This window comes from Podarcis vaucheri (genome assembly GCF_965113315.1).
Source record: "Podarcis vaucheri genome assembly, chromosome: 4".
In the NCBI taxonomy this organism is placed as follows: Eukaryota; Metazoa; Chordata; class Lepidosauria; order Squamata; family Lacertidae; genus Podarcis; species Podarcis vaucheri.
In genome coordinates this window covers 55,346,483-55,371,940 of record NC_138762.1, presented here as the reverse complement: position 1 = coordinate 55,371,940, position 25,458 = coordinate 55,346,483, and the positions used below count along the sequence as shown (strand labels likewise).

General features: G+C 41.2%; 3 protein-coding genes across 8 annotated transcripts in view; all 3 read right to left on the bottom strand.

Annotated features, from left to right (window-relative positions):
• Positions 1–1,871, bottom strand: part of CLIC6 (chloride intracellular channel 6) — a 137,525-nt gene extending 135,654 nt beyond the window's left edge. The window contains exon 1 of the mRNA XM_082220504.1: positions 1,770–1,871. Within this exon, the coding sequence (XP_082076630.1) occupies positions 1,770–1,815 (46 nt within the window). The 5' untranslated portion in view covers positions 1,816–1,871. The remainder of the gene's footprint in view (positions 1–1,769) is intronic.
• On the bottom strand, positions 1,675–9,399 carry SMIM11 (small integral membrane protein 11). 5 transcript variants are annotated; one of them, XM_082220557.1, is made up of 4 exons: positions 9,344–9,399; positions 4,020–4,134; positions 3,251–3,428; positions 1,675–1,883 (listed from the first exon to the last, which is right to left on the bottom strand). In XM_082220557.1, exons 2-3 carry the CDS (start codon positions 4,038–4,040, stop codon positions 3,264–3,266), a joined length of 186 nt encoding a protein of 61 aa, XP_082076683.1. In that variant the 5' UTR covers positions 4,041–4,134; positions 9,344–9,399; the 3' UTR covers positions 1,675–1,883; positions 3,251–3,263. The 5 variants fall into 5 exon arrangements, with proteins under 5 accessions (XP_082076683.1, XP_082076682.1, XP_082076686.1 ...); XM_082220556.1 differs by lacking the exon at positions 9,344–9,399 and adding an exon at positions 6,148–6,356; XM_082220560.1 differs by lacking the exon at positions 9,344–9,399 and adding an exon at positions 6,148–6,356 and having other exon boundaries at positions 1,675–1,875.
• A 2,185-nt stretch (positions 9,400–11,584) lies between these two features.
• On the bottom strand, positions 11,585–20,245 carry KCNE2 (potassium voltage-gated channel subfamily E regulatory subunit 2; the record flags this gene model as incomplete). Of its 2 annotated transcripts, none has more annotated exons than XM_082220554.1 (2): positions 20,118–20,245; positions 11,585–11,974 (listed from the first exon to the last, which is right to left on the bottom strand). In XM_082220554.1, the coding sequence occupies exon 2, from the start codon at positions 11,960–11,962 to the stop codon at positions 11,585–11,587; it is 378 nt and encodes a 125-aa protein (XP_082076680.1). In that variant the 5' UTR covers positions 11,963–11,974; positions 20,118–20,245. The 2 variants fall into 2 exon arrangements, with proteins under 2 accessions (XP_082076680.1, XP_082076679.1); XM_082220553.1 differs by lacking the exon at positions 20,118–20,245 and adding an exon at positions 15,249–15,724.
• Positions 20,246–25,458: the final 5,213 nt, after the last annotated feature.

Below are 25,458 nucleotides of genomic sequence, written 5' to 3'. Positions count from 1 at the left end.
ATGGCTAGGTCGGGATAGCATGGGGATGAGGGACCAACTCCCTTCTCTTGCGGGGGCCCAATTAGTGCCATTGCCTTCCGTTAAGAGTTTGGGTGTAATCCTTGACGCCTCCCTTTCCATGGAGGCGCAAGTCACAGCAACAGCCAAGGCGACATTTTTCCACCTTCGCCGCATCAAGCAGTTGGCCCCTTACCTTTCCCGCCCCGACCTGGCCACAGTGATCCATGCAGTCACCTCCAGGCTTGACTACTGTAATTCGCTCTACGCGGGGCTGCCCTTGAAGCTGTCCCAGAAACTCCAGCGGGTACAGAATGCTGCAGCGAGGCTCCTCACGGGGTCTCTGCCATGGGAGCATATTCATCCAGTGCTTTTCAAGCTGCACTGGCTCCCGGTGGAGTACAGGGTCAGATTTAAGGTGCTGCTTTTGACCTTTAAAGCCCTTCACGGCCTAGGACCCTCGTACCTACGGGACCGCCTCGCCTGGTATGCCCCACGGAGAGCCTCAAGGTCCATAAATAACAACACCCTAGTGGTCCCAGGCCCTAAGGAAGTTAGATTGGCTTCAACCAGAGCCAGGGCCTTTTCAGCACTGGCCCCAACTTGGTGGAACGCTCTGTCTCATGAGACCAGGGCCCTGCAGGATCTGATTTCTTTCCGCAGGGCCTGTAAGACAGAGTTGTTCCACCTGGCCTTTGGATTGGAGCCAATTTGATTCCCTCCACCCCCTTTTTCTTTTTTCTTTTCCTTCTCCTGCAATGAGGCTTCATTTTAATATTTTAATGTTCCATTATTTTAATGTTGTATTTTATTTTTGTTTTTAAGTTGTAATCACTCATCTTGTTTTTATTATTGCTTGTAAGCCGCTCTGAGCCCGGCCTTGGCTGGGGAGGGCGGGGTATAAATAAAAAATTATTATTATTATTATTATTATTATTATTATTATTATTATTATTATTATCAATTTAATTGTAATTACTCAAGCAATCTAAAAAAAACCCCTCTTTTAGCAAACCTTACAATTTATAAAGAAAGCCTGAAGAACAGCTTCAGTCAAACACTTTAAAGTCCCACAGATAGCAACAGCAGTTCCACAAATGCTTAACTCTCCTGCAGAAATCAGGCATGCAACACATGCCTGTGCAAGTTTGCTCAGAAGTAAGTTTCACTGTGTCCAATGGGGCTGATTCCAAGCAGGAGTGCACAGGACTGCAGCCTGAGAGACCTACTCAGAAACCAAATAATTTAAATGGACTTTAGTCTCAGGTAAGGTGTACGGGATTGCAGCCATAGCAAAATCAAAGTAGCGCAGTGCAAAAGGAAGTTGTTAAAAGTAGATAGGTGACAGCTGGATTTTCATACTTAAGTTTTCAAACCTGAGTTTGAAACACAATGTTTTGGGGGAGGAAAATGATGCCTTTTAAACCAAATGTAAATTTCCTGATTATTGTACTCCAAACAAAATTCCTTTCAAAACCAGTGGATCGGACAGGGCTAACTCAAGTCCAATTTTTCTCAATGGCATTCATACCCAACTTTAGCTAGATCAGAACCTGTGGGAGGAAAATGCAGAAGGTCAGCAATTTAACTCATCTTGCTTTCAGGGAAAGATTTCACTAGACAATCCCTTCTATCTTGGCAACCTGACATGTACCATTTCCTATACGCAACACTAAATCAGTTTTACAAACAAAGCTTTTATTATACAAATAGCTGACAGGATATTCTTCTTACTTATACCAGGAAAATAATAATATAAAAATCAAACACACTTGTGGTATGTTGCTCTTGGGGAATTAAGTTTCTCTGGCACAGCATTCGGTTTCAGTGAAGTCTTCAACTCTCCCAGGAAAGGAATCCAAGCAAGCTGCCAAACGGCTACAGATCTGCACACACAAAAGAAAGAGTTATATTTGCAGTAGTTGATTTTTAAAAACAGCAGCAGTCTTCCCATGTGGATGCCTCGGGACATCTGTGGGAAGGGCCACAGCTCAAGGGCAGATCATCTGACTAGCTCCCAGGTCAGTCCAGGAAATCCTGGGAACATCTGGAGAGTCACTGTCAGTCAATGCAGACAATACTAAGACAGGTGTACTAATGGTCTGACTCAATGCAAAGCAGCTTCCTATATTCCTGTTAGGACTGTGTGATTCACCAGGTCATAACACACCTTAGGATGGAACTTCATGTTCCACTACGACTTCATATATTGGGATCCACAAAGTGGTGCCAAGAGGATATGATCTGCAGAGGAGAATCGGCAGTGAGGGTGGGGGTAGATGTTGGGGGAATCCTCTACTTGGTATTCCCCCCTCCCTTGCAGCTGCTTCTCAGCCAACTTGTCCCCTGCTAGGTTTAATGATCCATTTCTTGAGATGGGCAGCCACAAAACAGATCTGCACATACCACATTCCACTCTATTTTAAATAGCATTTTAACCTGTATTTTAAATTGGGTCCCCCCCCCCCAATTATGTTTTTACTGTGATTTTATTGGTGTTAGCCGCCCTGAGCCCGGCTCTGGCCGGGGAGGGCAGGGTATAAATAAAATTTATTATTATTATCATCTGAGAATAGGTGGGTGGCCTGTAAGCTACAATCTTGTACAAAAGAGCTTGTGAGAGGGCAGGCAAAAGGTGTATGCCTTTGAAAAATGTTTACAGTTTAAGGAAAGCTTTAATCCCTTTTAACTGTAATTTTGCAAAGTTTTATATTTATCATTATTATTAATTATATTTTTATTCCACACTTCACCTGAGGATCACAGGGCACAACATAAAAATACAAAATGAGAACACCAAATACATAATAAAACTAAAACAAACCAGTAATCCCTCTACAAAAGCATTTAAAAGGCCACAGAATGTTCAATCAGCCAGAGGCCTGGTTATAGAGAAATGTTTTGCCTGGCATGTAATGAGCCTCCCTAGAGGAGCATTCCACAAATGGGGAGCCACCACAGAAAAAGCCCGCTCTCTGCCCTCGGGGCCTCTTGTGGAGGGGCCACCTGAGGAAGGGCCTCAGACTATTATTGCAGAGTCCAGGTTGCTTCAGAGTGTATGGCTCTCATGGTGCTTCTTTGTTTTGTAGATGCACAGTTCCCATCAGTCCCAGGCAGCATTGGCTAGAGCAGATGGGAGTTGTAGTCTGAAATATCTGGAGGGCACAAGGTTACTGAAGGCTGCTTTACACACATAGTGGTGAATGGAGTCAGACAAGAAACACTTCAAGCATTCTTTCCAGTCAGACCATACCTCTTAAGACGTTTCAGTTTTCTTTTTTCTCTTCCCTTTTCAGCTTCTCCTCCTGTTCTTTTTTCATTTTCTCCTCAAGCCTTTTCCTCTGGTACATTTTTGCCCCAGCAAAGGCTAAGCAAAGGATTAATGTTTTAGCTGCTAAAATGTACATTAGCAGTGGGAAATTTTCCAGTGCCTAAAATGGAAACAACAACAACACATACACACGTTGTTTTTTTAAACTGTCATCTGCTACAGTTCAAGACATGTGAAATTCTTTTCTGGTAAGTGGCAAGAGAGGCTCGCGTGCACCAAACCCACAGGAATGCAGATATTCTCTGTCTAATGGCAGGACTAGGAAAGGGCACAGACATAGAGCATAAGACCAGAGAGCCTAAAGCATCCATTCATCTGTTGAGACAAACTGTAGTCTGTCAGCAGCTGAAAAAACAAGATAATAGTAAAGGAACTTGGGTGCAAACAAACAAACAAAACCCAACAACATTGCATGCAGTAAATGATTGTATTTTATTTTTACTGTTGCTGAAAATATTAAATTATAAGACTTTTAACTTGTTTCTTAACTGCTGACTGACTACACTTGCATAGCAATGAATTCACATAATAGAAAAATGCAGGTATTTGAAGATGCAGGTATATGTTCCTGTTAAACCAAGGATTTTCTTTGACAGAGTCATCCATCCACAAAAACATGCAGAACTATTTCTTCCTTAGCTCTTTGGTTTAGAAAGTAGCATGCAAGGTTTTACAAATTAAGGGTCCTCACCTTCCAGTTCATTAGCCACATTTTGATTCAGCAACAACGTCAAGGCTTACACCTCAGGCAGAAGCAAACGGTGCTGGTCAGATTTATGAGGAACGAGTGGAGTAAAAAAAGCCACCTGAAAAATAAGATATTCAGATAGTTTATTTGTGCCTCTGATATATATGAGAAACTGCTGGAGGAAGGATCACCTGACAAAAATATCCAGCCAATCTGTCCTAAGATATAATAAGAAGTGTTGACTATATAGTTGTGTAGGAAGTTCACGGCTCCTGCTGCTTAGACAGATACAGAACTTTCAAGAAAGCTCTCAGTGTCTGAATGGGAGATGTTTATCTGCTGAGTGACAGGAACAGCAACCAGTTGGAGTGTAATGAAAGCAGAGAATTGACTGGTTGGAGACAGGTGCCAGAGCTGTACAGGGCAATCCCTTTCCACCTGTTGAAAATTCCAGAATATTCAGCTAAAAAAGCCACACTGGCTGCACTGTGAGCTTGTTAATTGTGACCAAGTCCTAATAAAAGCACGATCCTATACAAGTCTACTTAGAAGTAAATCCCACACTGTTTAATGGAGCTTTCTCCCAGGTAAGTGGGTCTATGAACGAACTTCAGGGGAAGGGCAACTGGTAGCAACAGGAGGAAATCATGACTAACTTTCAGGAGCCGGGTCATGGTTTGGTAGTTTTCTGTGGAATAAATACATTAAAGCTCTTAACAGTAGAAATTCAAGGTCTAAGAGTCAGCAAGGGGAAAACAATAAGTGTAGGTGATTGTGTGGTGGTGTATCTCATTCCTCGGTACAACAAACAGGAGAAAATAGACTGTGAGGTTTATTGTTGGCATCCGTCCGGGAGGCAATTAAGAGTGTGGAGAATTAAGTGTGGGAATGAGGAATCCCTATAAACCCAGCGCAAGGCCCTCAGAACTTGAACATGCAATACCAGAATTGACCCCGTTTTAAGACCAAATGAATGAAATATTCCTTCCACATGAAACTATAACTCCAGATAAAACATAAGGAAACCAAGCCAGTTAAGATTCCACAGAAAGTTGACTGTATTTTATTTATTGCTACTGAAGGCAGAGAGTCAGTCTATATATTCAGAATAAAGTTTTCCAGTCAGAATGGGACTATATTCATTCAGGTTGCAGCCAGGGTATTGTATATTTGAATGTCCTTCCTCTACGTACAAAGTGGGCATACTAAGAAAATCCTTGTGCTATCTTTGGGAGGTACAGTTCCCGTGTATAGGAGGTATCTAATGTGGGGAAACATTCAAACATGTGGGTGCCCTTATGTGCCCACTCAACTGCATAGATCCATGGAAATGGGCACTTCTACAAGTGCTGCATAATGATAGCTTAGCACTTGCAAGAAATTGATCTTTTCGTGTGGAAGCATATACTCTTTGGAAATCCCTGGCCATTGATAAGAGGCAGACAACTTCACTGTGTTGTTTTTGGCACTTGCTAAAAACCTTTCTGTTCCAGCAAGTCTACCCAGGCATATGCTTTAAGTGGGTATAATTTAAAATGACTGATTTGGCCCCGATCTACTAGCTTGGCTAGATGGTGTACTAAAGGGTCTCCAGATTTGGTATATTAACCACCAAGATGCCCACAAGATGCCCGGTGGCCAAAAACTGAACTTACCCATCTGTTTTAGTGGCTTGGCTGAATTTGTTTGGCTCTAACGGTGGAGGAGAGAAATGAAAGAGCAGAAGAAGAAGTTAAAGGCTAGGGAATCCAAAACCACTCTGTGTGTATGGAACAAAATAGGAAAAATAAATAATGGAAGCTCAGGAAAAACAGAAAATCAGGCCCCAGAAGCAACATCCAGGCTATTAAACTTGAAAAGTATTTATGTCAGTGTTCCAGAGTCTTCATTTTTTAATGAAACCAGAAACATTTTCCTCTCACACTTCACCCAGCATGCATGATTTTTTCATCCCAGAGCAAAAAATCAGCAGTGCTTTTATTAAAATAAAATGCCAGTAATGAGAGGGGGAAATAATTTTCTCTTTACTTTTCTGATTTTGTTCAACAGTGAAGTGTTTTTATTTGACTCAGAACCTTTTCATGGACCTTACTCCCCCAAATTTCTATCCAATTTACAATTTGATGCTTACCACCTATTTGGAAGTACATAACTCATAGATTTCAAGGGAATCTACTTCCAAGTAAGTGTGCTTAGGACTACAGTTGCAGAATGCACATTTATTCTGAAATCACTTGTCTTCTATGTCCGTTTCAAGTACCCACTGTGCAAGATGACTTATAATTTCCAGTACCTTCTCTCTCCAGATTACACTGCTTCTTATACTGTTTTCACCTAGCCCGGGGCAGAAAACAAGAGATGAAAAAAATTGTGTGTCCGATAAGCAAGATCTTCCACTTAATATGTTAGCAGAAGTATGAATTCTTTACACTGATATCAGCAGCTTAAAGAGAAACCTTACATGTTCTGTGTTCAAGGTTAAGAACTATCTTGAAAGCCCTGGTATCATGTTTGTTTCCCCACAAAAAGTCAGATAAAGTGTAGATACAAGTAATCTGTACCCATTATGGTTTGTTGTCCCCAAGCTATACATACAGTATCTCTCAGCAAAAGGAGACCAGACTTAATGTCTGGGCTTACTATAAAGTCTGAGATAAAAATGCTGAATAATATAATAAATTATAACAGCCAGTCACCCTATTTCCCTCTTACAGATTCCAGCTGGGTCAATCAGGAGAGTTAAAATCTCACATGACATGCAACAATAAGGTTCATGTGTAAGACTAAAAATCTTCCTGCACATTGCATGCAGATACATGTAGTTAACCTGCTATTGGTGCTTTAAATAAATAAAAGGTGGGGAGGAGGGAGAGAACAGCTTTTGGGAAGAACAATTTAGGGCAACCTTTCTCAACCTTGGCTCCCCAGCTGTTGTTGGACTACAACTCCCATCATCCCTGACCGCTGGTCTTGATAGTTAGGGATGATGGGAGTTGTAGTCCAACAACAGCTGGGGACAGAAGGTTGAGAAAGGCTGATTTAGGGTGTGCTCATATTATCACCTCAGGGAACAATGAAGTTGGTTGTTTCTCCCAGTGCCATCTCAGAGTTCTTTCTCTCCTAGCTGTTCACATCAGCACAGCTTCATTAGTGTCAAATTTGTTTGTTTGTGCGCACACCAGCGATTGTCAACAGGGCAGGCCAGATCCTTATTTCCACAAGCCTACCTGTCAATCGCCTGATGTCATTATGACACACATCAAAAGGAAGGCCCTGACTTTACCTGCCTCCCACCTGATGTCAGGAGTGGGGTAGATCAGAGCGGTTTGGGGAAAATAGCCTCATGGACCAAAGGTTTTCCACCACTGCTATATGTCTGTTTATCTGAAGCATATTGCAACTGTTCTCTTCACATTGAAACTGTTAACGGAAAAATCTGAGGGCTCCCTTGGACAAAAAGTAAAGACACCAACCAGGATAACTTGGAGCAAAACAGCAGCCTGTAGGCTTGGCCTTTATTGAACTGTTGCAACAGGGTTCCCTTCCCTTGCAAGAGAGAGGAAAGACCCAGAACAATGGGCTGCAAACTTTTGTAAAACTTTTGAAATTCCCCTCCTCTAGGTCAAGCCCACCCCCAGAAACATCATGCATACATTACAGAAAGGAGGGGTTGACCTCATGCATACATTACAGAAGGGGTTGACCTCATGCATACATTACAGAAAGGAGGGGTTGAGGGAGGAGTTGTGGAGGTAACCTGAGTGTCCTGTCACCTGGCTGGTTCCTCCTTTCCCCCTCCCCATGAGTACTTTCCAGGTGACAATGGGGAGTTTGCAGTTTCCTGCCCCCAGAGGGAAGATCTGATCATTGTCCTTTGTTTCAGCCTGTGGCGAATCCACTGTTCTTTGTGATTTTGATTGTCTTCTGTCTGGGATTATCAGGGTTGACATAGCAACTGGGCAGGGCTCCTGTGGATGTGCTGGGATGGTGAAGGGATTATGGCTGACCAGAAACCAAGCACCCCCCTTTGATAGTCCTTGTCACATGGAGTAAAAAATGGAACAGTGCAAATCCGATGTATGGTTGATTTTCTATGAATTTATAACAGAAATGTGGCGTATGTAGTGTGTGAGTGTGAGTGTGTGTGAAGTTTGTGGAAACAGAATGATTGGGGTGGGGGGTTCCTGCTACAAAACCAATGCTAAAGTTGCAAATTGCTAACGTGGCATAGAGATGTGCCAGTGAGGTCCTCATGTCTGCTCAAGTATACCTTTACAACCAGTGGTAGAGCCGCCTTGCTTGTGGCATTGCACCTGTGGAATCACTTTCCCTCTGCTAGAAGACATGCACCAGCAGTTATGTTACTGTAATTTTAATGAAATGTATTATTATGAAATAATATTATTATGTATTACTATGAAATTCCCTTGTGTTTTTTTAATGAGAGACAGTGTGAAAATATTTTAAATAAATAAAATACCTAAACATACAATACTTAAATAGATTGGGAAACCAATTAACTGGTCATGTTCACAACTAGCCAACTAAATGCCCTTATGCAGATAGAAACTTTTTCAATAGCCTCAGAGCAGCATAGGATACCAAAGGCAGAAGTGAAGCTTTCTTCTCCCTAGCTCTGTAAATTCTGAGTGCAAAAAGACGCACTTCCTCGCCTGCGTTATAGATAAGCATAGCTACATTTTAAATTGGGCTTTTGCATCTAATACAGAGCTAGTCTGCAGACCAAACCAAGGCTTAGCATGAACACGTGGACTCCCATAGAAGAGATTGTGGGTGCTTTGCTCTACTCAAATTACAAGCTGTAACTAAGGTTATGGCTTATCTGGAGAAGATAAACCGTAAGTCTGAGTTAGGATGACACACTGAATCATCGCAGCGCTGTAGCAGCAGACTAACCGAGGAGCAAGGAAGCTACAATGTCCTGTCCCGGAACTCTCACGCCTGTGCAAATTATGCAAGCGAGGGGGGAGGGGGAGAGAGAGAATTTCAGCCACCCAGCTTTTAATGTGCATTGTGCAATCTGATCCCATGCATGCTCGCCGAAGTAACGTGTCTCAGATTTCACCGGAGCTTGCTTACTTGCAAGTAAAGGTTCAGAGAATTAAAGGCATCGCTGCTCAAAGGTGACTGTAAACGTAATAGCCATTATTTGACGATCATGATTCTTTTAAGAAGGTCAAAGTATTGAAAACAAGGCCCACAACGCCATCAACTTCCATGAGTTATTAAAGTTAACATTTAAAAGAAAAACTATTACAAACAATCCTAGCAACGCCACTCATTTTGTGATTTAAAAGCCACACTACCTTACAATCAGCCATTCAACACAGGAGAAGGCTACAGACTACAAGTCCCAGAAGGCTTTGCTGTCTGAAAATACGTCACACAGCGCGTCAATAATTTAAAACGAGATGTTAACCCTTTCATCCCTTGTCCTGCGGGGAGTCAAGCAGCTGTGCTCACAAGCGATGTAACTAGGAAAATTTCTCGCTATGAGAGGGAAGTATGTTAATGAATAAGTACTGTAATATATAAAGATACCCGTTTTACTCTTTTCTTGGGAGTGACTATACAACTGTTGGATATGCAAGACAGCTTATTCAGAGAGGAATTAGTACTTCCCTCCATTCCCTCCCCTGGTCCTTTTATATTATCTTAATTTATACATGTCAATAATTTCATTATCTTTAATTAGCTCCAAATTTAAAGGGAAGTCGAGGGATCTGAGTAATCCCAAAATGTGCATTTAATATAGCGTGAAAATGCTTTCCCCCCTTTCTTTTGTGTGTGTGGTTTATTCTATTATATGTATGTGATGATAATGTTTAATGGTGGAAATTAGTTTTAAAAAACCATTAAAAAACCCAGAGAGGAATTAGTACTTTCGTTAATTCAAAATGTTGGGATACACATTCTGATATTATAAAGCCAGTTCAAATATAAAATGAAAATGCTAAATGGCAAAGACCCTAGCAGGATCAGGAAGATAATAGGGCTGAAATTCAATTTATAGTATTTTGAACAAAGCTTAAGGGTAGCATGCAGAAAAGTGCATTTGTGCGTTTTGCAGTAAGGCATCTATGGTCACCAGGAATTTGACTGCAGCTAATTAGAATTTTTGGGATACTACAATCTTCAAAATTATCCATGATAGATGAGTTCACTGACCTGGGCGTATGGGACAGAATCAGCCTCTGTCACCCTAAAGGTTTATAAATGCTAGCAATAATGTTCATAATAATTGTTAGGGAAAGTAGGGAGCCCACAACACTACCAAGAGGCAAGAATGAATAAATATATACATATCATTTGTTTATTTATGCAATTATTTCTGCCCTGCCTTTTGGCTTCAGAGCAGCTGACATAATCAATTTAAAACATAACATAAACAAAACAATCAAATATACAGAGTGCTGAAATCAGCATGCACAGATTCATTAAAGAAAGTTAATATTGAGACAGAACCTTGCAGTTTTTGCTTCTGATGTTTACGATATGATGATGAGTGAAAGCGGCTACGATTCCTTTGCAAGCAATTTTGTAGGATGTCCTGGTCTTGTTACTATGATTGGGAAATACCAGTCTCTGAATATGAAGCAGCACAGTGGACTATAAATGGAACTGTGTAAGTTTGATGAAGCTTCAAATTTTTGCATCTGTGGAGGCCCCCCATGCATTTTAGAACCCTACATAATTAGGGTTCTGAGATGTGCAGGGAGGAACCTTTGTGGACGGAAAAAGCCTCTCCACTTCATTCCATAATTTGGAAGGCAACAGAATGGAGCAGTTTAGCCAGGACCCTCATTCCTGCTTGTCCTGCTTATGTGATTGCTAACACCTTAAAAGGGTTCTAATATTTTATAAAGGTTGGGTAGGTTGGTTGAAGACGAAGAAGAGTTTGGATTTGATATCCCGCCTTTCACTCCCTTTAAGGAGTCTCAAAGCGGCTAACAATCTCCTTTCCCTTCCTCCCCCACAACAAACACTCTGTGAGGTGAGTGGGGCTGAGAGACTTCACAGAAGTGTGACTGGCCCAAGGTCACCCAGCAGCTGCATGTGGAGGAGCGGAGACGCGAACCCGGTTCCCCAGGTTGAAACAAATGAAAACAGGGAAACTGGCTGAAATTATTGTGGTGGCTGGATGTCCTCTCCCATCTTGTTTAGTAAAGCAGCGGCAACATTGTTTGTAGTTTTCACTGAGTCATTCAGTCACTTAAAGAGTCTCAGAGCTGCTACTGCCCGCAACCTTAAAAACAAACAAGGTTCTTCCTACATTAGTCATATAGACTTCAAAATACATAACACATTTGCCTGGAAGTATTTGCTGATGATGGAGTTGCACTCTACAATATCTGGAGAGCACACTGTTAGGGAAGACTGGTTTCCGTACAATATGATATTGTTTAGCATTTATATTTTTTAAAGGTAAAATGACTTAAAATAACACACACACACACAGAGAGAGAGAGAGAGAGAGAGAGAGAGAGAGAGAGAGAGAGAATTCTCCAGTACTACTTCATTCAGGTAGTGGCAATTTCTCCCACAGATCAAGCAGTCTGGGTGCTCCCTTGATCCTTTGCACCAGTATTTTCGTGGATGGTGCATTTAAGGTCATGGTGGAGCAGTGTCTGGTTTTTGAGCTTGTTGCCCCAGTCATCCACAATGTATTGATGATAAGGGTCATCAGAGTGCTCTCGTCTCTTTGATTTCACGGTGCTCACTAAGATTGCCACAACAATGAAGGAGAAAATCCCAATCATCACCATGAGGTACATAATGACATAATTTAAGTTCTCAGCATCAAGTGTTTCTTGCAACGTATTTTCTTCAATTGTGGTATTTTTTCGCCAGCTATTCATGTAATCAAGGAAGGTCTTCCTGAAAGTATCTTCCAGAGCCTTTGTGAAGTTCTGTAAGGTGGCCATATTTTCAGTGAACTGTCATTAAACACAAAAGCATGCATCAGCCATCTTCCTACAGGAGAATCATACATCTGCTACTCTCTTGGGAGAAGGGCATACTGGGGCATTGTTAAGGGGTGCCTCAGGTCCCAGGTCTTTTGTGGTGCGGCTAATTGCTCTTGTCGCTTTCCCTTTCTTAAACTTATTTTTTAAAAAAACTAAAAAAACTTTGCTGATAAGGTGGCTGCTGGGTATAGTGCTGCTGAAATGCCAGCTATTCACCATCTTTATTTTCCAGAGGCATCAATATATAAAAATTAACATATACAATTGTGTGTCATGGGTGTGTGACCCAAGTCCTTTAAGCATCTAGCAACACCCCAGGGGCATATGAAATTCTCTTCAGCAGGCAGAGACAAACTCCGGCCCTCCAGATGCTTGGGACTACAGTTCCCATCACCCCTAACTAACAGGACCAGTGGTCAGGGATGATGGGAATTGTAGTCCTAAACATCTGGAGGGCCGGAGTTTGCCTATGCCTGCTCTTCAGTAGAAGGAATCACAGAAATGAAAATGTGTGTAGCTATGGAACAGAAATTATATAGTGAGGGGCAGACTAGAATCACTGGGATTCTGCTTTGTAAACTCAAAAGCACATTGGGTCACAGAAATACCAAGTTATGTTACATTAGGCATAAAGAGGCAGTTGTCTTTAAAACTTATTAATTAGTTCCTTCTCATTCTTCTTGTACTTTGAACTTGAAATGCACTTGTGATTTTAAAAAGTCTAAGAGCAAAAAAAAGAATTGCTGAATGCATAGGAAGAAAGATTTAGATACAGTAATCTTATTGCAAGCATTAGAGAGGATCAGTATTTAGTAGGAAGTTGGGGATTTGATTCATGCTGGGTTTGGTTATCACATCAAATGTTGTCTCAATACAAATATAGAAGATCAATTTACATAATAAAGTATATAATTATAGGGACAAATTAGGATTCATAAGATAGGCATGTATTAATGAATGATCCTGATGAACAAGATTCTGCTGAAATATTATGATTAAAAGATGACCCAACTTTAACTGATGAAGCATGGCATTTAGTTTGTGTATACCTTTAAAGCACATTTGAAGCGCTTTCTTTCCCACAAAGAATTCTGAGCACTGAAGTTTACCCCCTCACAGATGGAACATTTCCCAGCAACCCTTAACAAACTACAGTGTCCAGAATTCTTTGAGGGGATGTGGGGAATGTGCTTTTAAGGTGAAGTGTGCCTGCTACCCTAAGCTATAAGGTAGCGTCTCTGCTTCAAATTTCAACTCAGCCACTGGGTGGCCTTAAGCAAGACACAGCCTGACAGACATACCAGCTTTTAAGGAGGGGGCCAAGTATCATTACAGTGGTGCCTCGGGTTAAGTACTTAATTCGTTCCGGGGGTCCGTTCTTAACCTGAAACTCTTCTTAACCTGAAGCACCACTTTAGCTAATCGGGCCTCCTGCTGCTGTCGTGCCGCCAGAGCACGATTTCTGTTCTCAAGCAAAGTTCTTAACCCAAGGTACTATTTCTGGGTTAGCGGAGTCTGTAACCTGAAGCGTATGTAACCTGAAGCGTATGTAACCCGAGGTACCACTGCACTGCCATAATATAGACTTGGCTTCATTCTACCTAATGACCTTGTGTATATTAATCAGATTATATATGTGTTTTAAGCTCTTGGAGAAAGTGTTTGGTCCCAACACAAATCCCTTCCAGGCTTCTCAGTCACCCCACATGACAAGAGATCTGCATGCCCCACTGGCACAGGGGGCCTGATGACCTGCATGATTAAAAGTAACTCTACCTGTCCATTGAACAGTGGCACAGGTATGCCTTCTGGTGCCTGAACTACTTTATGCACACCCTATACCAGCACTGGGCATAGTGTCAGAATGTGGTGTTAATCATTGCCACCTATAGAAAATTGACTTTAAAAATAGGTGTAAGCCAGTTTCTGTTCCAGGCACATGGATTTTAAACTATAACATGTGAGTAGGGCGCTGCAATTCATTCTGGCTGTCTTAACATGCAGAAGTTGTTGAATGTCACTTAATCATTCTTGCAGTACAGTGGTGCCTCGCAAGACAAAAAGAATCCGTTCTGTGATTCTCTTCGTCTAGCGGTTTTTTCGTCTTGCGAAGCAAGCCCATTGATGGATTAGCGGATTAGCGCTATTAGCGGCTTTTAGCGGCTTATCTGCTGATCGGATCAGCTGATAAGCTGCTTAGCGGCTTAGAAAAAGGGGGGGAGGAAAAAAACACCAGCAGGAACTCGCAAGACATTGTCGTCTTGCAAAGCAAGCCCATAGGAAATTGGTTTTGCGAAGCACCTCCAAAACGAAAAACTCTTTCGTCTAGCGAGTTTTCCGTCTTGCGAGGCATTCGTCTTGCGGGGCACCACTGTAAAAGGGTTCTGCTATCTAGGAGGCTTTTTTAAAAAAGCCATAAGCAACATAACATTGCATATTGCATTTTTCAAAATGTCATCCAATCTAATTGTAGCTTAAAGATTTCTAGCGATCGTTGGTCAGAATTAGGGTACTGTTTCTGATTTAATCATTCTGTCCCCAGCCTATAACAATTTACCATATTTTTCGCTCTATAAGACACACCAGACCACAAGATGCACCTAAACAGCCGAAAAGTACCGTATTTTTGCTCTATAAGACTCACTTTTTCCCTCCTAAAAAGTAACGGGAAATGTGTGTGCGTCTTATGGAGCGAATGCAGGCTGCGCAGCTATCCCAGAAGCCAGAACAGCAAGAGGGATTGCTGCTTTCACTGCGCAGCGATCCCTCTTGCTGTTCTGGCTTCTGAGATTCAGAATTTTTGGAGGAGGAAAACAAGAAAAAAAATATTCTGAATCTCAGAAGCCAGAACAGCAAGAGGGATCGCTGCGCAGTGAAAGCAGCAATCCCTCTTGCTGTTCTGGCTTCTGGGATAGCTGCGCAGCCTGCATTCGCTCCATAAGACGCACACACATTTCCCCTTACTTTTTAGGAGGGAAAAAGTGAGTCTTATAGAGCAAAAAATACGGTACTTTTCAGCTGTTTGATCTTATTATACCTTCATTGGTACATATACTTTGCCCACATATACCAAAGCACTTCTACATTTATTTTTAAGTTCTGTGCTTATTCATCTTATGTATTCTGGCTTCACATCTCAAAGCATTTCTCATTTTCACATCAGTTCCTTTCTATCTACTATTTTTCCTGTTTAATTTTAAATCAAAGCTTTAAAGGAAATGAGTCATTGTTACCAGAAACTTACCTCCTCTGTGCTTTTGTATAAAGAAATTCACAGCAACAAAGATTATACGTGAACAGTATCGTGATACTCTTGAATAGAACAGAGAAACCATCAGCTGGAAGAAAATTCCATCTTGTGCTGTTGAATAATTGCCTGGTACTGATCTAACTTTAAAGTAAATGTATTCTTACACCTAATCTCACTGGGAAGTTAAATATTGGCTGACACCCAACAGGTAACCTTCATGCTTGGTAGGGTACATAACAAACTTTTTCAACCTGTAAATCATTGTAATATAAAACTTTAAAGGAACAGTCATGGGTTTTTGTGGTGTTTTTTTACAGGGGAGTTACTCTGTACTGAGCATTATGCTCAGTAAAGGCTATAATGATGGTATGGTTTGAAATTTAAATTGTTGCTTAGTATAGCTTTAGTGGGAGTGAAGTAAAACTAGAAGTGCTGTATCAAAAATAAAAATGGGAGGAATTGGAAATCACCACACAATTTCATCCAAAATGCCCAAACTCATGTTGTAGGGGGGGGAGGCTTTATTTCCCTTCCTAAACTCAATTATTTCTCCTCATCAGAGTCCCCCCCCCCCGGTATCTCCTGAACTTCACAAACCATGGTAGTATGGTCTCATATTACACAGAACAGCCACATCTCCTTTTGCGCAAACGAAGTACAGAATAGTTTCTGTCTGCTAAGAAGATGGAGAAATGAAATATGCTCAGAGTTGAGCATTGATTTCATGCTCTTTATTTCAGCTCATGGTAAACAGTGAGTGAGTGCTTATCCCAAAAACCTCTGGCTATATATACAGTCATACTTCGGGTTACAGACACTTCAGGTTGCACGATTTCGGGTTGCGGACTGCGCCGAACCCGGAAGTACCGGAATGGGTTAGTTCCGGGTTTCGGTACATGTGCAGAAGCGCCAAATTGTGACCCACGCCTGCACAGACGCGGCACTACATGTTGCAAATGTGCCTCCCACATGGATCACGTTCACAACCCGAGCATCCACTGTACATTATTTACACAATGGGTCCCGTGTGATTGGCTGGTTCAACTCCCCTCATGGAGCCTGATTGGATTGTTCTTGCAGGCCAATCAGATTGCTGATTCACTTCCTCCTGGAGCCAGATTGGGCGGCTCCTGCAGACCAATCAGGTTGCTGCCTTCTAGGATCCTACCTACCTATTGCTCTAGGATCCAAGTTCAGTACATAACAAGAAATCTGGCTGTTGTTAACACCATGGCAGCTAAACTTCCCAAAGGTGTTAAACTGTCCCCTGGATGAACATGACTGACTTGTGACTGGCTGTCAAGAAGCAGGACCCACAAGGCTTACTCAGACATACAACCCACTGTGTTTAATTTTGTCCCTGGTTGATCCTGGCTCCCTAAAAAAAGCTCAACAAACTTTGGTCAATCCAACCAGTTTTTTTTTATATAGTGGGAGTAGATTGCAGTCTCTTGGGAGCTAGACATGTCTGCTGTAGAGGATTGAAGCATGAGCAATGCCTGCTGAAATCTCAGAAAAGTAAACCTCTCACACCCTTGAACTGTGGCTCTGATTCAGATTAAGGACCTCTACACTTGGGTTTTAATTTTAAAAAACCATGATATCAGTTCAAGTGATACATTTGTAGTTTAGATTTCTATTACAGTAAATGAAGAAATAGTTTGAAACCATGAATACATCGTTTGTGAAAAACCCTCAAGTGGTTTGTATGACTTTTTGCAGGAAAAATGGATTGTTCACAGAAGTTGAAATTCCAGATAGTTCAATAACAACAAGATTTTAACTCCCAGTGGTTTTTATTTATTCTTGGGGCATATGAATTTGGAGTTAAAAAACAAGGAAGTGGTTTGTGATATGGCTTCTCTTGTAAAGTTTATGTTGTACATGATCTTCATTTTAATAGCCTTCTTTCCTTAGTACAATATTGCAAAACGCATTGTTCGCATTTCCTTGTAACTTGGACTCATTTTAGGTGACTACATCATACAGCGAACATCAGTTTTAGATACTTATTTTAGGTACAATATTTTTGTACATAACTGTGGGTTTAGGGGTGTAAGTCTGGAACCCAATTTGTGGGTGAGATGGGAACACTGGCAAAAAAATACTTTGCCAAGCTCTGGTTTTGGTTTTTGAAAGTCAGTTTCATTAAAGTCATTTGAATTTGTCAAATTAGATTGTTCAGTTTAGGGAATAAGGAACTTTAAAAATATGTTCCTACTGTTCCTACGGGCTCCTTCACTTTATTCTATTACAGTCTTATTTTTCCCACCTGCAAAGTGAAGAGCACTTACCTTCACATTTTCTTCCTCTATTACTTTCCCTTAGACAAGCCCATCAAGAGACTACAGTTTCCAAGCCACTTCTGCTGCAGTTTATTCATTGGGGCAATTCCAAAATAAGTGCTGTGAGGCTCTTAGGCCCTCTGCATCCAGTAAACACTTCATCTGCATGTATTTATCGCTGCCTTCAACATCATTCTGTACATACCTGGATTTTCCCTGACTTGAATAGCTTATTAAATAAACCATTAATACATATGGAACATTAAGTTTTCTTTGTCCACAGTACAGATGATATAGGGTTCACAAGTAGGACCTAGTCAAGAAAACCATAGTGGGTTCTGCTGCTTAAGACCTTCAGGTACAGAATGAAATTGGGGTCTAGGAACTTTTGTCAAATGGAAATATCTTTTACATGCTGACCTTTTGGCTAGGGTTTCTAGGGGACCATGACTTAGAGAACACACCTTTCAGAGCAGGGTTTGAGTATTGCTTTCCATAGCCTACGGGAATCCCCAAAAAGAGGAAGGAAAAGAATATATTTGGCTCTTTCCCTTAGTCTCATGAGACAAGCCAGTTGTGGGGTGGAGCTAATGTATAGTGCTCTGAGACATACAGTGGTACCTCGGGTTACAAACGCTTCAGGTTACAAACGCTTCAGGTTACAGACTCCGCTAACCCAGAAGTAGTACCTCAGAATGAGAACAGAAATTGCATGCCAGTGGCGTGGCGGCAGCGGGTGGCCCCATTAGTTAAAGTGGTACCTCAGGTTAAGAATAGTTTCAGGTTAAGAACGGACTTCCAAAACGAATTAAGTACGCAACCAGAGGTACCACTGTACTCCAAAGCAGAATAGAGTCGTTCTACTACTTCCCTTGGGATGCGGGTGGTGCTGTGGTCTAAACCGCAGAGCCTAGGGCTTGTCGATCAGAAGCTCGGTGGTTCGAATCCCCGCGACTGGGTGAGCTCCCATTGTTCGGTCCCAGCTCCTGCCAACCTAGCAGTTCGAAAGTATGTCAAGTGCAAGTAGATAAATAGGCACCTCTCTGGTGGGAAGGTAAACGGCATTTCCGTGCGCTGCTCTGGTTTGCCAGAAGCTTAGTCATGCTGCCCACATGACCCGGAAGCTGTCTGCGGACAAATATCAGCTCCCTCGGCCTATAGAGCGAGATGAGCGTGCAACCCCAGAGTCATCCGCAACTGGACCTAACAGTCAGGGGTACCTTTACCTTTACCTTTTACTACTTCCCTTGATCTGGACACTGTGTTTCTGTTGATGCAGCCTAGAATAGCATTAGCAGCAGTAACTATGTAATTACTGATCAGTCAGCTTGAAATTGATACAGGAGACGTCCTTGCTGCTACTGTAATGACTTTCCAAGAGCAGGCAAAGTCCTTTGGCCCACAAACTGACTTGTAAATGTGTTGAAATGGGATTTAAATGGTTGCTTTTATTAATGCTTTACCTAGCTCTGGAAGACCTAGCTGCAACACAGTGAGTTTTATTCCAGTCTAAAAACTTCCAGCAAAGCAGGATCAACCCAAGGCCTGAAGTGATAACGCCAAGGTCACAGGTTCAATTCCCAATATGGGCCACCTGCATATTCCCGCATTGCATGGGGTTCGACTAGACGACCCTTGGGGTCCCTTCCAACTCTACAGTTCTATGATTCAAAGAATATTTATTTTAAGCTAAGCAGTCACAACTCATGAAACAAGTGCCATTTGCTTAGATCTGTTTTTGTTTTTCCCTAAAGTCGGGAAACCCAAAATGGCTGTATTCTATATATACTCACAGAAAGTGGGTATACTTGGTTTTAATATTGATACATTTTTTGTCTTTGTAATGATTACCAGAGTGACACGGTTTCACGGAACTACATAACTAGATTCTGTAAAAACAACAACAACAACTCATCAGCATTTACGCATAGTGTTCCAGTGCAGTAAATTCTGAGACTATCACAATTCACTCATTGTTTTTCCTCTTGGAAACTTTAAAAGTGAACCTGCCTAATTCACACTTTCCAAGAATTAAAACGCAGCCTTGCTTTGAAATCTGCACTTCTCCAAATTGTGCAATCAAATTCTCCAATCCATTAATTGTAGATACAAAAATGTATGCATTTGTACATACAAAAACCCAGTACTCTTTTTCTGGGGGTACTCAATGGTATGCAGTACTGGCACTTTTTATTCTAGAAGAAAAGCACTGCAAAAAATGAATATAATGGGTACATTGTCCCTAAAAATGTACTTATTGGTGAAAATAACACACAACAGTCATTGATTTAGGGAGAATTGCTTTGCAAACATGTATATCTCCCAGGGAGACTGCAGCCACTTTGCTCCTCTCCAGTTCTTTTAGCTCAGCACAGCCTGGCAGCTAAGCTTAGCACGTTGTCTATGGATCATGTTTAAGGAGAAGAGAGCTTAACCAAGATGCCAGGTTCAATGACATGGTAAGACTTGGCTTAGCTGCTGCTAAAGTAAAAGGACTGGAGAGGAGCAAAACAGCTCTCAGTTCCGCATTAGGGAACAACATGTTTGCATGGTCCTAGCAAGCTATAGTTTGGCCTACCTTGATGTGTGAAGTAGGTTCCTTTTATTGCTCCCTTCAATTCTACCATCGTCTGACCGTACATTGAAGTTCTGAGCCAATGTTAAGTTTTGGCATAGCTAGCTCTGGCAATAATACAAGCCCATAAAGTACCCTGAGAATAATGCCATGGTGCTTATGCAACTTCACAGCACTGTAAAATATCTTATTAATTTGCATTTCAAATAAACTGCAGGGATCCCGGTTGAAAGATACGATTTAGATGTGATTCATCTTTTTTTATTAGTTCCTGACTCAGGCAAAAGATTCCTTAGAGCGATTACACATTTCACAGAAACACATGTAACAAAGTCTCAACAAGGTTTTCATTTTGTTTTTTAAATGAGAAACAGCCTTCGGAGGCTGCAATGTTTCTTGGAGGAGTGACTTGCCTAACCCTTTTCCTGACACTTGTTTTTCCACTCAAATTGCTCCAAGCAGTTTTTCCACTCTAGACAGGGGTTTATCTGGAAGCAGTGAGGAAGGAAACCAGGTGTTTCTGTTTTTAGCCAAGTGATGGCGAGCATGACAGATTAACCACAAAAAGCAAGCAACAACAATGAAACATGATGTGTTTGAGAAAATTCAGTGTTTTCACATTTCCTTCCCTTTGTGTGGACTTTTCATAACGGCATGAAGTGTGTGGAAATCTAGAGACAGAATGAGGAAAGAGGGCAAAATGTATGACTGAGGAAGGTGTGAAATAAGGGTGAGGGCCATAATACCAGAAAAACAGCTTCTTCTTGGCAGGTTGATCAGCTCAGGGAAAGCTCCTTGTGGATTTTCTACATGCTGATCACTTATTTTAATCCCAACTTATATGTAGTGGTTTTAATGTTCCACATGCACGACTGGCCAGATCTGTTGTTTTACAGTATTTTCAGAGCAGATATCCTTTTAAAATACTTTACTAGGGAGAGGTTATGGTCAATGAAGGAGAAATCAGATTAATTTTCTGTACAAATGTAGAATGGATATCTCTTCTGAGACTGACAATTGTTTTCTCAAAGCAGCTTGGGAAACAATTTTCAGGTCCAAAACTTCTATAGGGAAGAGCCACCTGCTGGTAGAATAAGGTCAACTGAGTTTTAGATTCTACCCTTATTACAGTGGTGCCCCGCAAGACGAATGCCTCGCAAGACGGAAAGCCCGCTAGACGAAAGGGTTTTCCGTTTTGGAGGTGCTTCGCAAAACGAATTTCCTATGGGCTTGCTTCGCAAGACGACAATGTCTTGCGAGTTCCTGCTGGTTTTTTTTTCCCTTCCCCCCCTTTTTCTAAGCTGCTAAGCCGCTTATCAGCTGATCCGATCAGCAGATAAGCCGCTAAAAGCCTCTAATAGCGCTAATAGCGCTAATCCGCTAATCCGTCAATGGGCTTGCTTCGCAAGACGAAAAAACCGCTAGACGAAGAGAATCACAGAACGGATTCTTTTCGTCTTGCGAGGCACCACTGTATTATAATGCTCAGCCACCCCTTGACTTAAACACCTTGCCTTCATATAAAGATAATTTGGTCATTTTGCATGACACCTTGATCGAAGAGTTAATTTCAGGAATCAATCCCCCTTAAAATTAGTATTATAATCTTCTACTATTTATTTTGCAAAGTGGCTTGTCTGTCTGCTCTCTGTGCATTTGATATTGTAACCAAATTTTGTATGATGGCTCCTGACATCAATAAGGTTTTCATCTATGTTTGGATACAACTGAAAGCCATTTTGAATCAAGATGGTGGATGGAAGCTTTCAAAATAGCACTGGTTTTTTTATGTGTTTGTTTCTTAAAATTGCTGAGCAATGCTGAGTGTTGCTGGCAAACTTACTGATTTAGAAAACATCATAAGTACTACTTTTCTCCCAATAAAAGTCCAGCATGGCCTATAATGAAGCTCCGGTCTTCAAGAGGATCAAGTGGGAGCCATTTTCTCCAAGCAGAATATTCCACTGCATCTTTCTTTATATGAGATAAAGCACATTCAAACTTGTTCCAATATGACTAAAAATCAGACCAAAGCTCCACATTTTCAAAATGGGTTTTGTGCACAGAGAGCAAAGCTGGAATCCAAGATTCAGATATAAAATTTCCATTTGTGTACCTTAGGGGGGAAAAGAAGCAGCAGCAAAAATTACTTGGCACCATTTAAAAGATGGAAATAAACATCGCTGTCTTGGTCACATATCTCTAAACTTCTTGGAGTATTCCACACAAGTATCACTTGAAGGAAGATCTGTGTACATCTCGGAACCATCTGGGGATTTTATCTAGCCACTTAGGACAGGATGTGCTGACCACACTCGGTAACATTCAAGAGATGATACTAACTTTGCTGGAGTAAACAATTGCTTTGTTTCTGAAGGACACTGAGACATTCCATCTTGGTTGCAAAAGGCTAACGTTCTAAATACATATAAAAATAAGGCCTACTTCTTAGTGAGGTGGAAAGTAGCGTCTGGGTTGTAGCACATGACTGAATACTGTACTTCACCACTAAGGGGTAGGAAATACACTGAATATAGGAAACTAGCATGTCAGGGAGAAGGCTAGGCTATAACCTTTACCTTGCTTCTCTATATGCAGGGATTTGTATGGAGGAGCATTCAGTCACCAACTGCAGTCTGAAGTGCTATAGCTCAGACTCAGGTTGACTACCATGGTGAGAACTAGGTCTATTTTTTTAAAATTGCTTTTATTGAAGATTTTCTTGGGTAACAAAAGTACAGATAAGCCTCGTGGAATTTGTGGAATTTGAGGTGAAGACAGAACTGGACACTGTCAAGAATCATGGATCTTCCAGAATGAGCAGTGTTGTCATCTGTGGTAAATAAATATCCTGCGATTTTCTCCTGTGTCTGTTCATTGCTGTAGTTTGTATTCTTTTGTTTTTTAAAAAAATAATATTTATTGAACAATTAATAAAAACACAGAGTTAAAAAAAGTTTAACAGAATAATAAAAAAGAACAAAAACATCAACAAACAAAACAGAAAAAAGATTAGAATTTTCATAAGCTATACTTCATCACTAGTTTCTTGACCTCCTCACACCTCCCTTTTTGTATTCCATTTCAGATATTTAGTTCAGCAAATCCTTACCCTCTATCCTGTAGTTTGTATTCTTTTGAACTGCCTAGATATTGTTGATGAAGAGGGTTAAAGGAATGTTTTAAATAATAAAAGATAAAAGAAATTTAATACCTGCAAGGTGTTAAACGAATATGGCCTTAGATGTATCTTGGAAGTCGGCTTCACGTATCTAGCTAAGATTTTTCTTTTCTGGTGCAGTGAGCCACAGTTAATTCCTGAATGAAAGACTTTAGGAAATGAATGGGATATGCATGGAGACAGCAAAGCTGGAATCTTTCTCCAAAGGCACCTAGTTTTCTCTATGGAGAGGAGGAACAGCCAGTAAGTCAAAGTTTCATGTTGCTACTTCCTTGCATTTGTTTCCCCATTAAATATCCCATTGCGCCTTTACAGGAGAAGACCTGTACATATCCCAAAAGAAAGGAAATGCATCACTCAGAAAGAAGATGTGGACATAAAATGTGCATGTGCTAATTTATATGTGCAAATGCAAATTTAGAAATATTTTGTATAATTTATATGGAAATGCAAAACATCTCACCGTTGTGCGGAGCATTGTAGCTAGGTAACCTGTCTCAATAGAGAAAGGCAGTGGCTTTCCAGAGTTTCTCCCAGACCTACCAGGAGATGCCAGGGGTTGCATTTGAATCCCTGTGCATGCAAAACACATGCTCTACCACTGAGCCATGGCCCTTCTCTAACTTTAAACCAAATTTGAACCCAACAACTCTTCAAACAGCAAATTCATTCAGAGGACTGCTCTCTGCAGAGTTGGGCACATGGTCACCCAAGAAGAACCTGCTAGGTAAGTTTGCAAAAGCTGCTTGCAATTTTCAAAATGGCCACACTGTGTCCTCATCATGCTACCCTGAACTGTTAAATTCATCACTGAAATTGTTTCTAACCAATGTGTAGAGCTGGATGTGCGTAGATGGCAAATCTTGTTGTGCATTATTATCAACAAGTAATGGCTGCCATGAATTCTAATTATTAATCAGTTTATTGGTGTTGTGCTTTATTTATCATCCCAACAAATCCTAGACTGTGATATAATTTTTACAGATGTGAAAATGAAAGATTAGAAACTAAAAATTGCCCAAGCCCACCCAGAACAGAGATCATGAATCTTTAAAAGTCCCCCCCCGCCGCCGCCGCCCAATTTAGTACATTCTATAAAGAGAAACTGTTATTGCAAATGGTGGAATGTTTTGTCCAGATGAAGCCTTCGGATAAAATTTATGGCATCTCCAGTTAAGCCATCGCAGGGAAAAAGATTTCAGCAAGATAAATAATGAGCAATTAAATAGAAAGTAGTGCTTTAATGAGAACTTGAGGGAAGGCAATGGGAAACCTGGAGGCACAGATCCCAAAGACCACAAACTTTCAGGTACCTCAGCCACTTTCAACCAAACCAAAACTAAGGCAATGAGTTTTTGGAACATCGCCTCACAGCACGGACACCAACAGAGGTCTTTGCAGACACTTCCCCTTATGAACCTCAACTGTTCAGTTCCCATTTGACTGCACCTTTTGCCTCACACCCTGAGTTTCATCAGGGGAAGCTTCTGCCAAAGTCTCTATTATTTTGTGAAAATAGCAGAACACTCTGAGACGCTCCAGAGCCTAACTAATAAAGATTTTGTACTATTACCAACTATCTGAAAAAATCATGGCAAAAGTTAAAACCCTGTACAATTGCTTTAAAATGCAAGAAGATAGCGGTCTCTGTCTGCACTGTCTTTAAGTAGGATGGCCAGATGCAAAAGAGGAAAGGGTTATTGCACCTTTAATAGTGTGTTAAAAGAGGGAAATTTAGCAGGCAGCTTGCTACAAAAGATGCAGGAGCCTTCTCTGAATGTGGCCACTCTACTGCTATATTTTTAAGTCAGAGTCCATGTTTAGGGCCCCATACACAGCATGCATTTAAAACACATTGCTTCCCCTCAAAGAGTCGTTGAAACTGTGCACCCTTTGCAAACTGGGATTTCCAGGATTATTGTTTGGGGGGAGGGAGTCATGTGTTTAAAATGTATGGTGTGAATGCCTGTTTCCTCAATGAGACTTGAGTGGGACCTCTTTCTTTGTGCAGCCTTCAGAAGCCAGGCAGTGTGCTTCTGCTCTCAGTGTACAATGTTCTTCCTGAGTCAGTCTTCCTTTTGTCAGGAAGTAGCAGAGAAGCCTGTCGTAACCAGATTCTCTTGTGTGCTACCTGGGACTCAGCTATACTGCTGCAAATAAAAA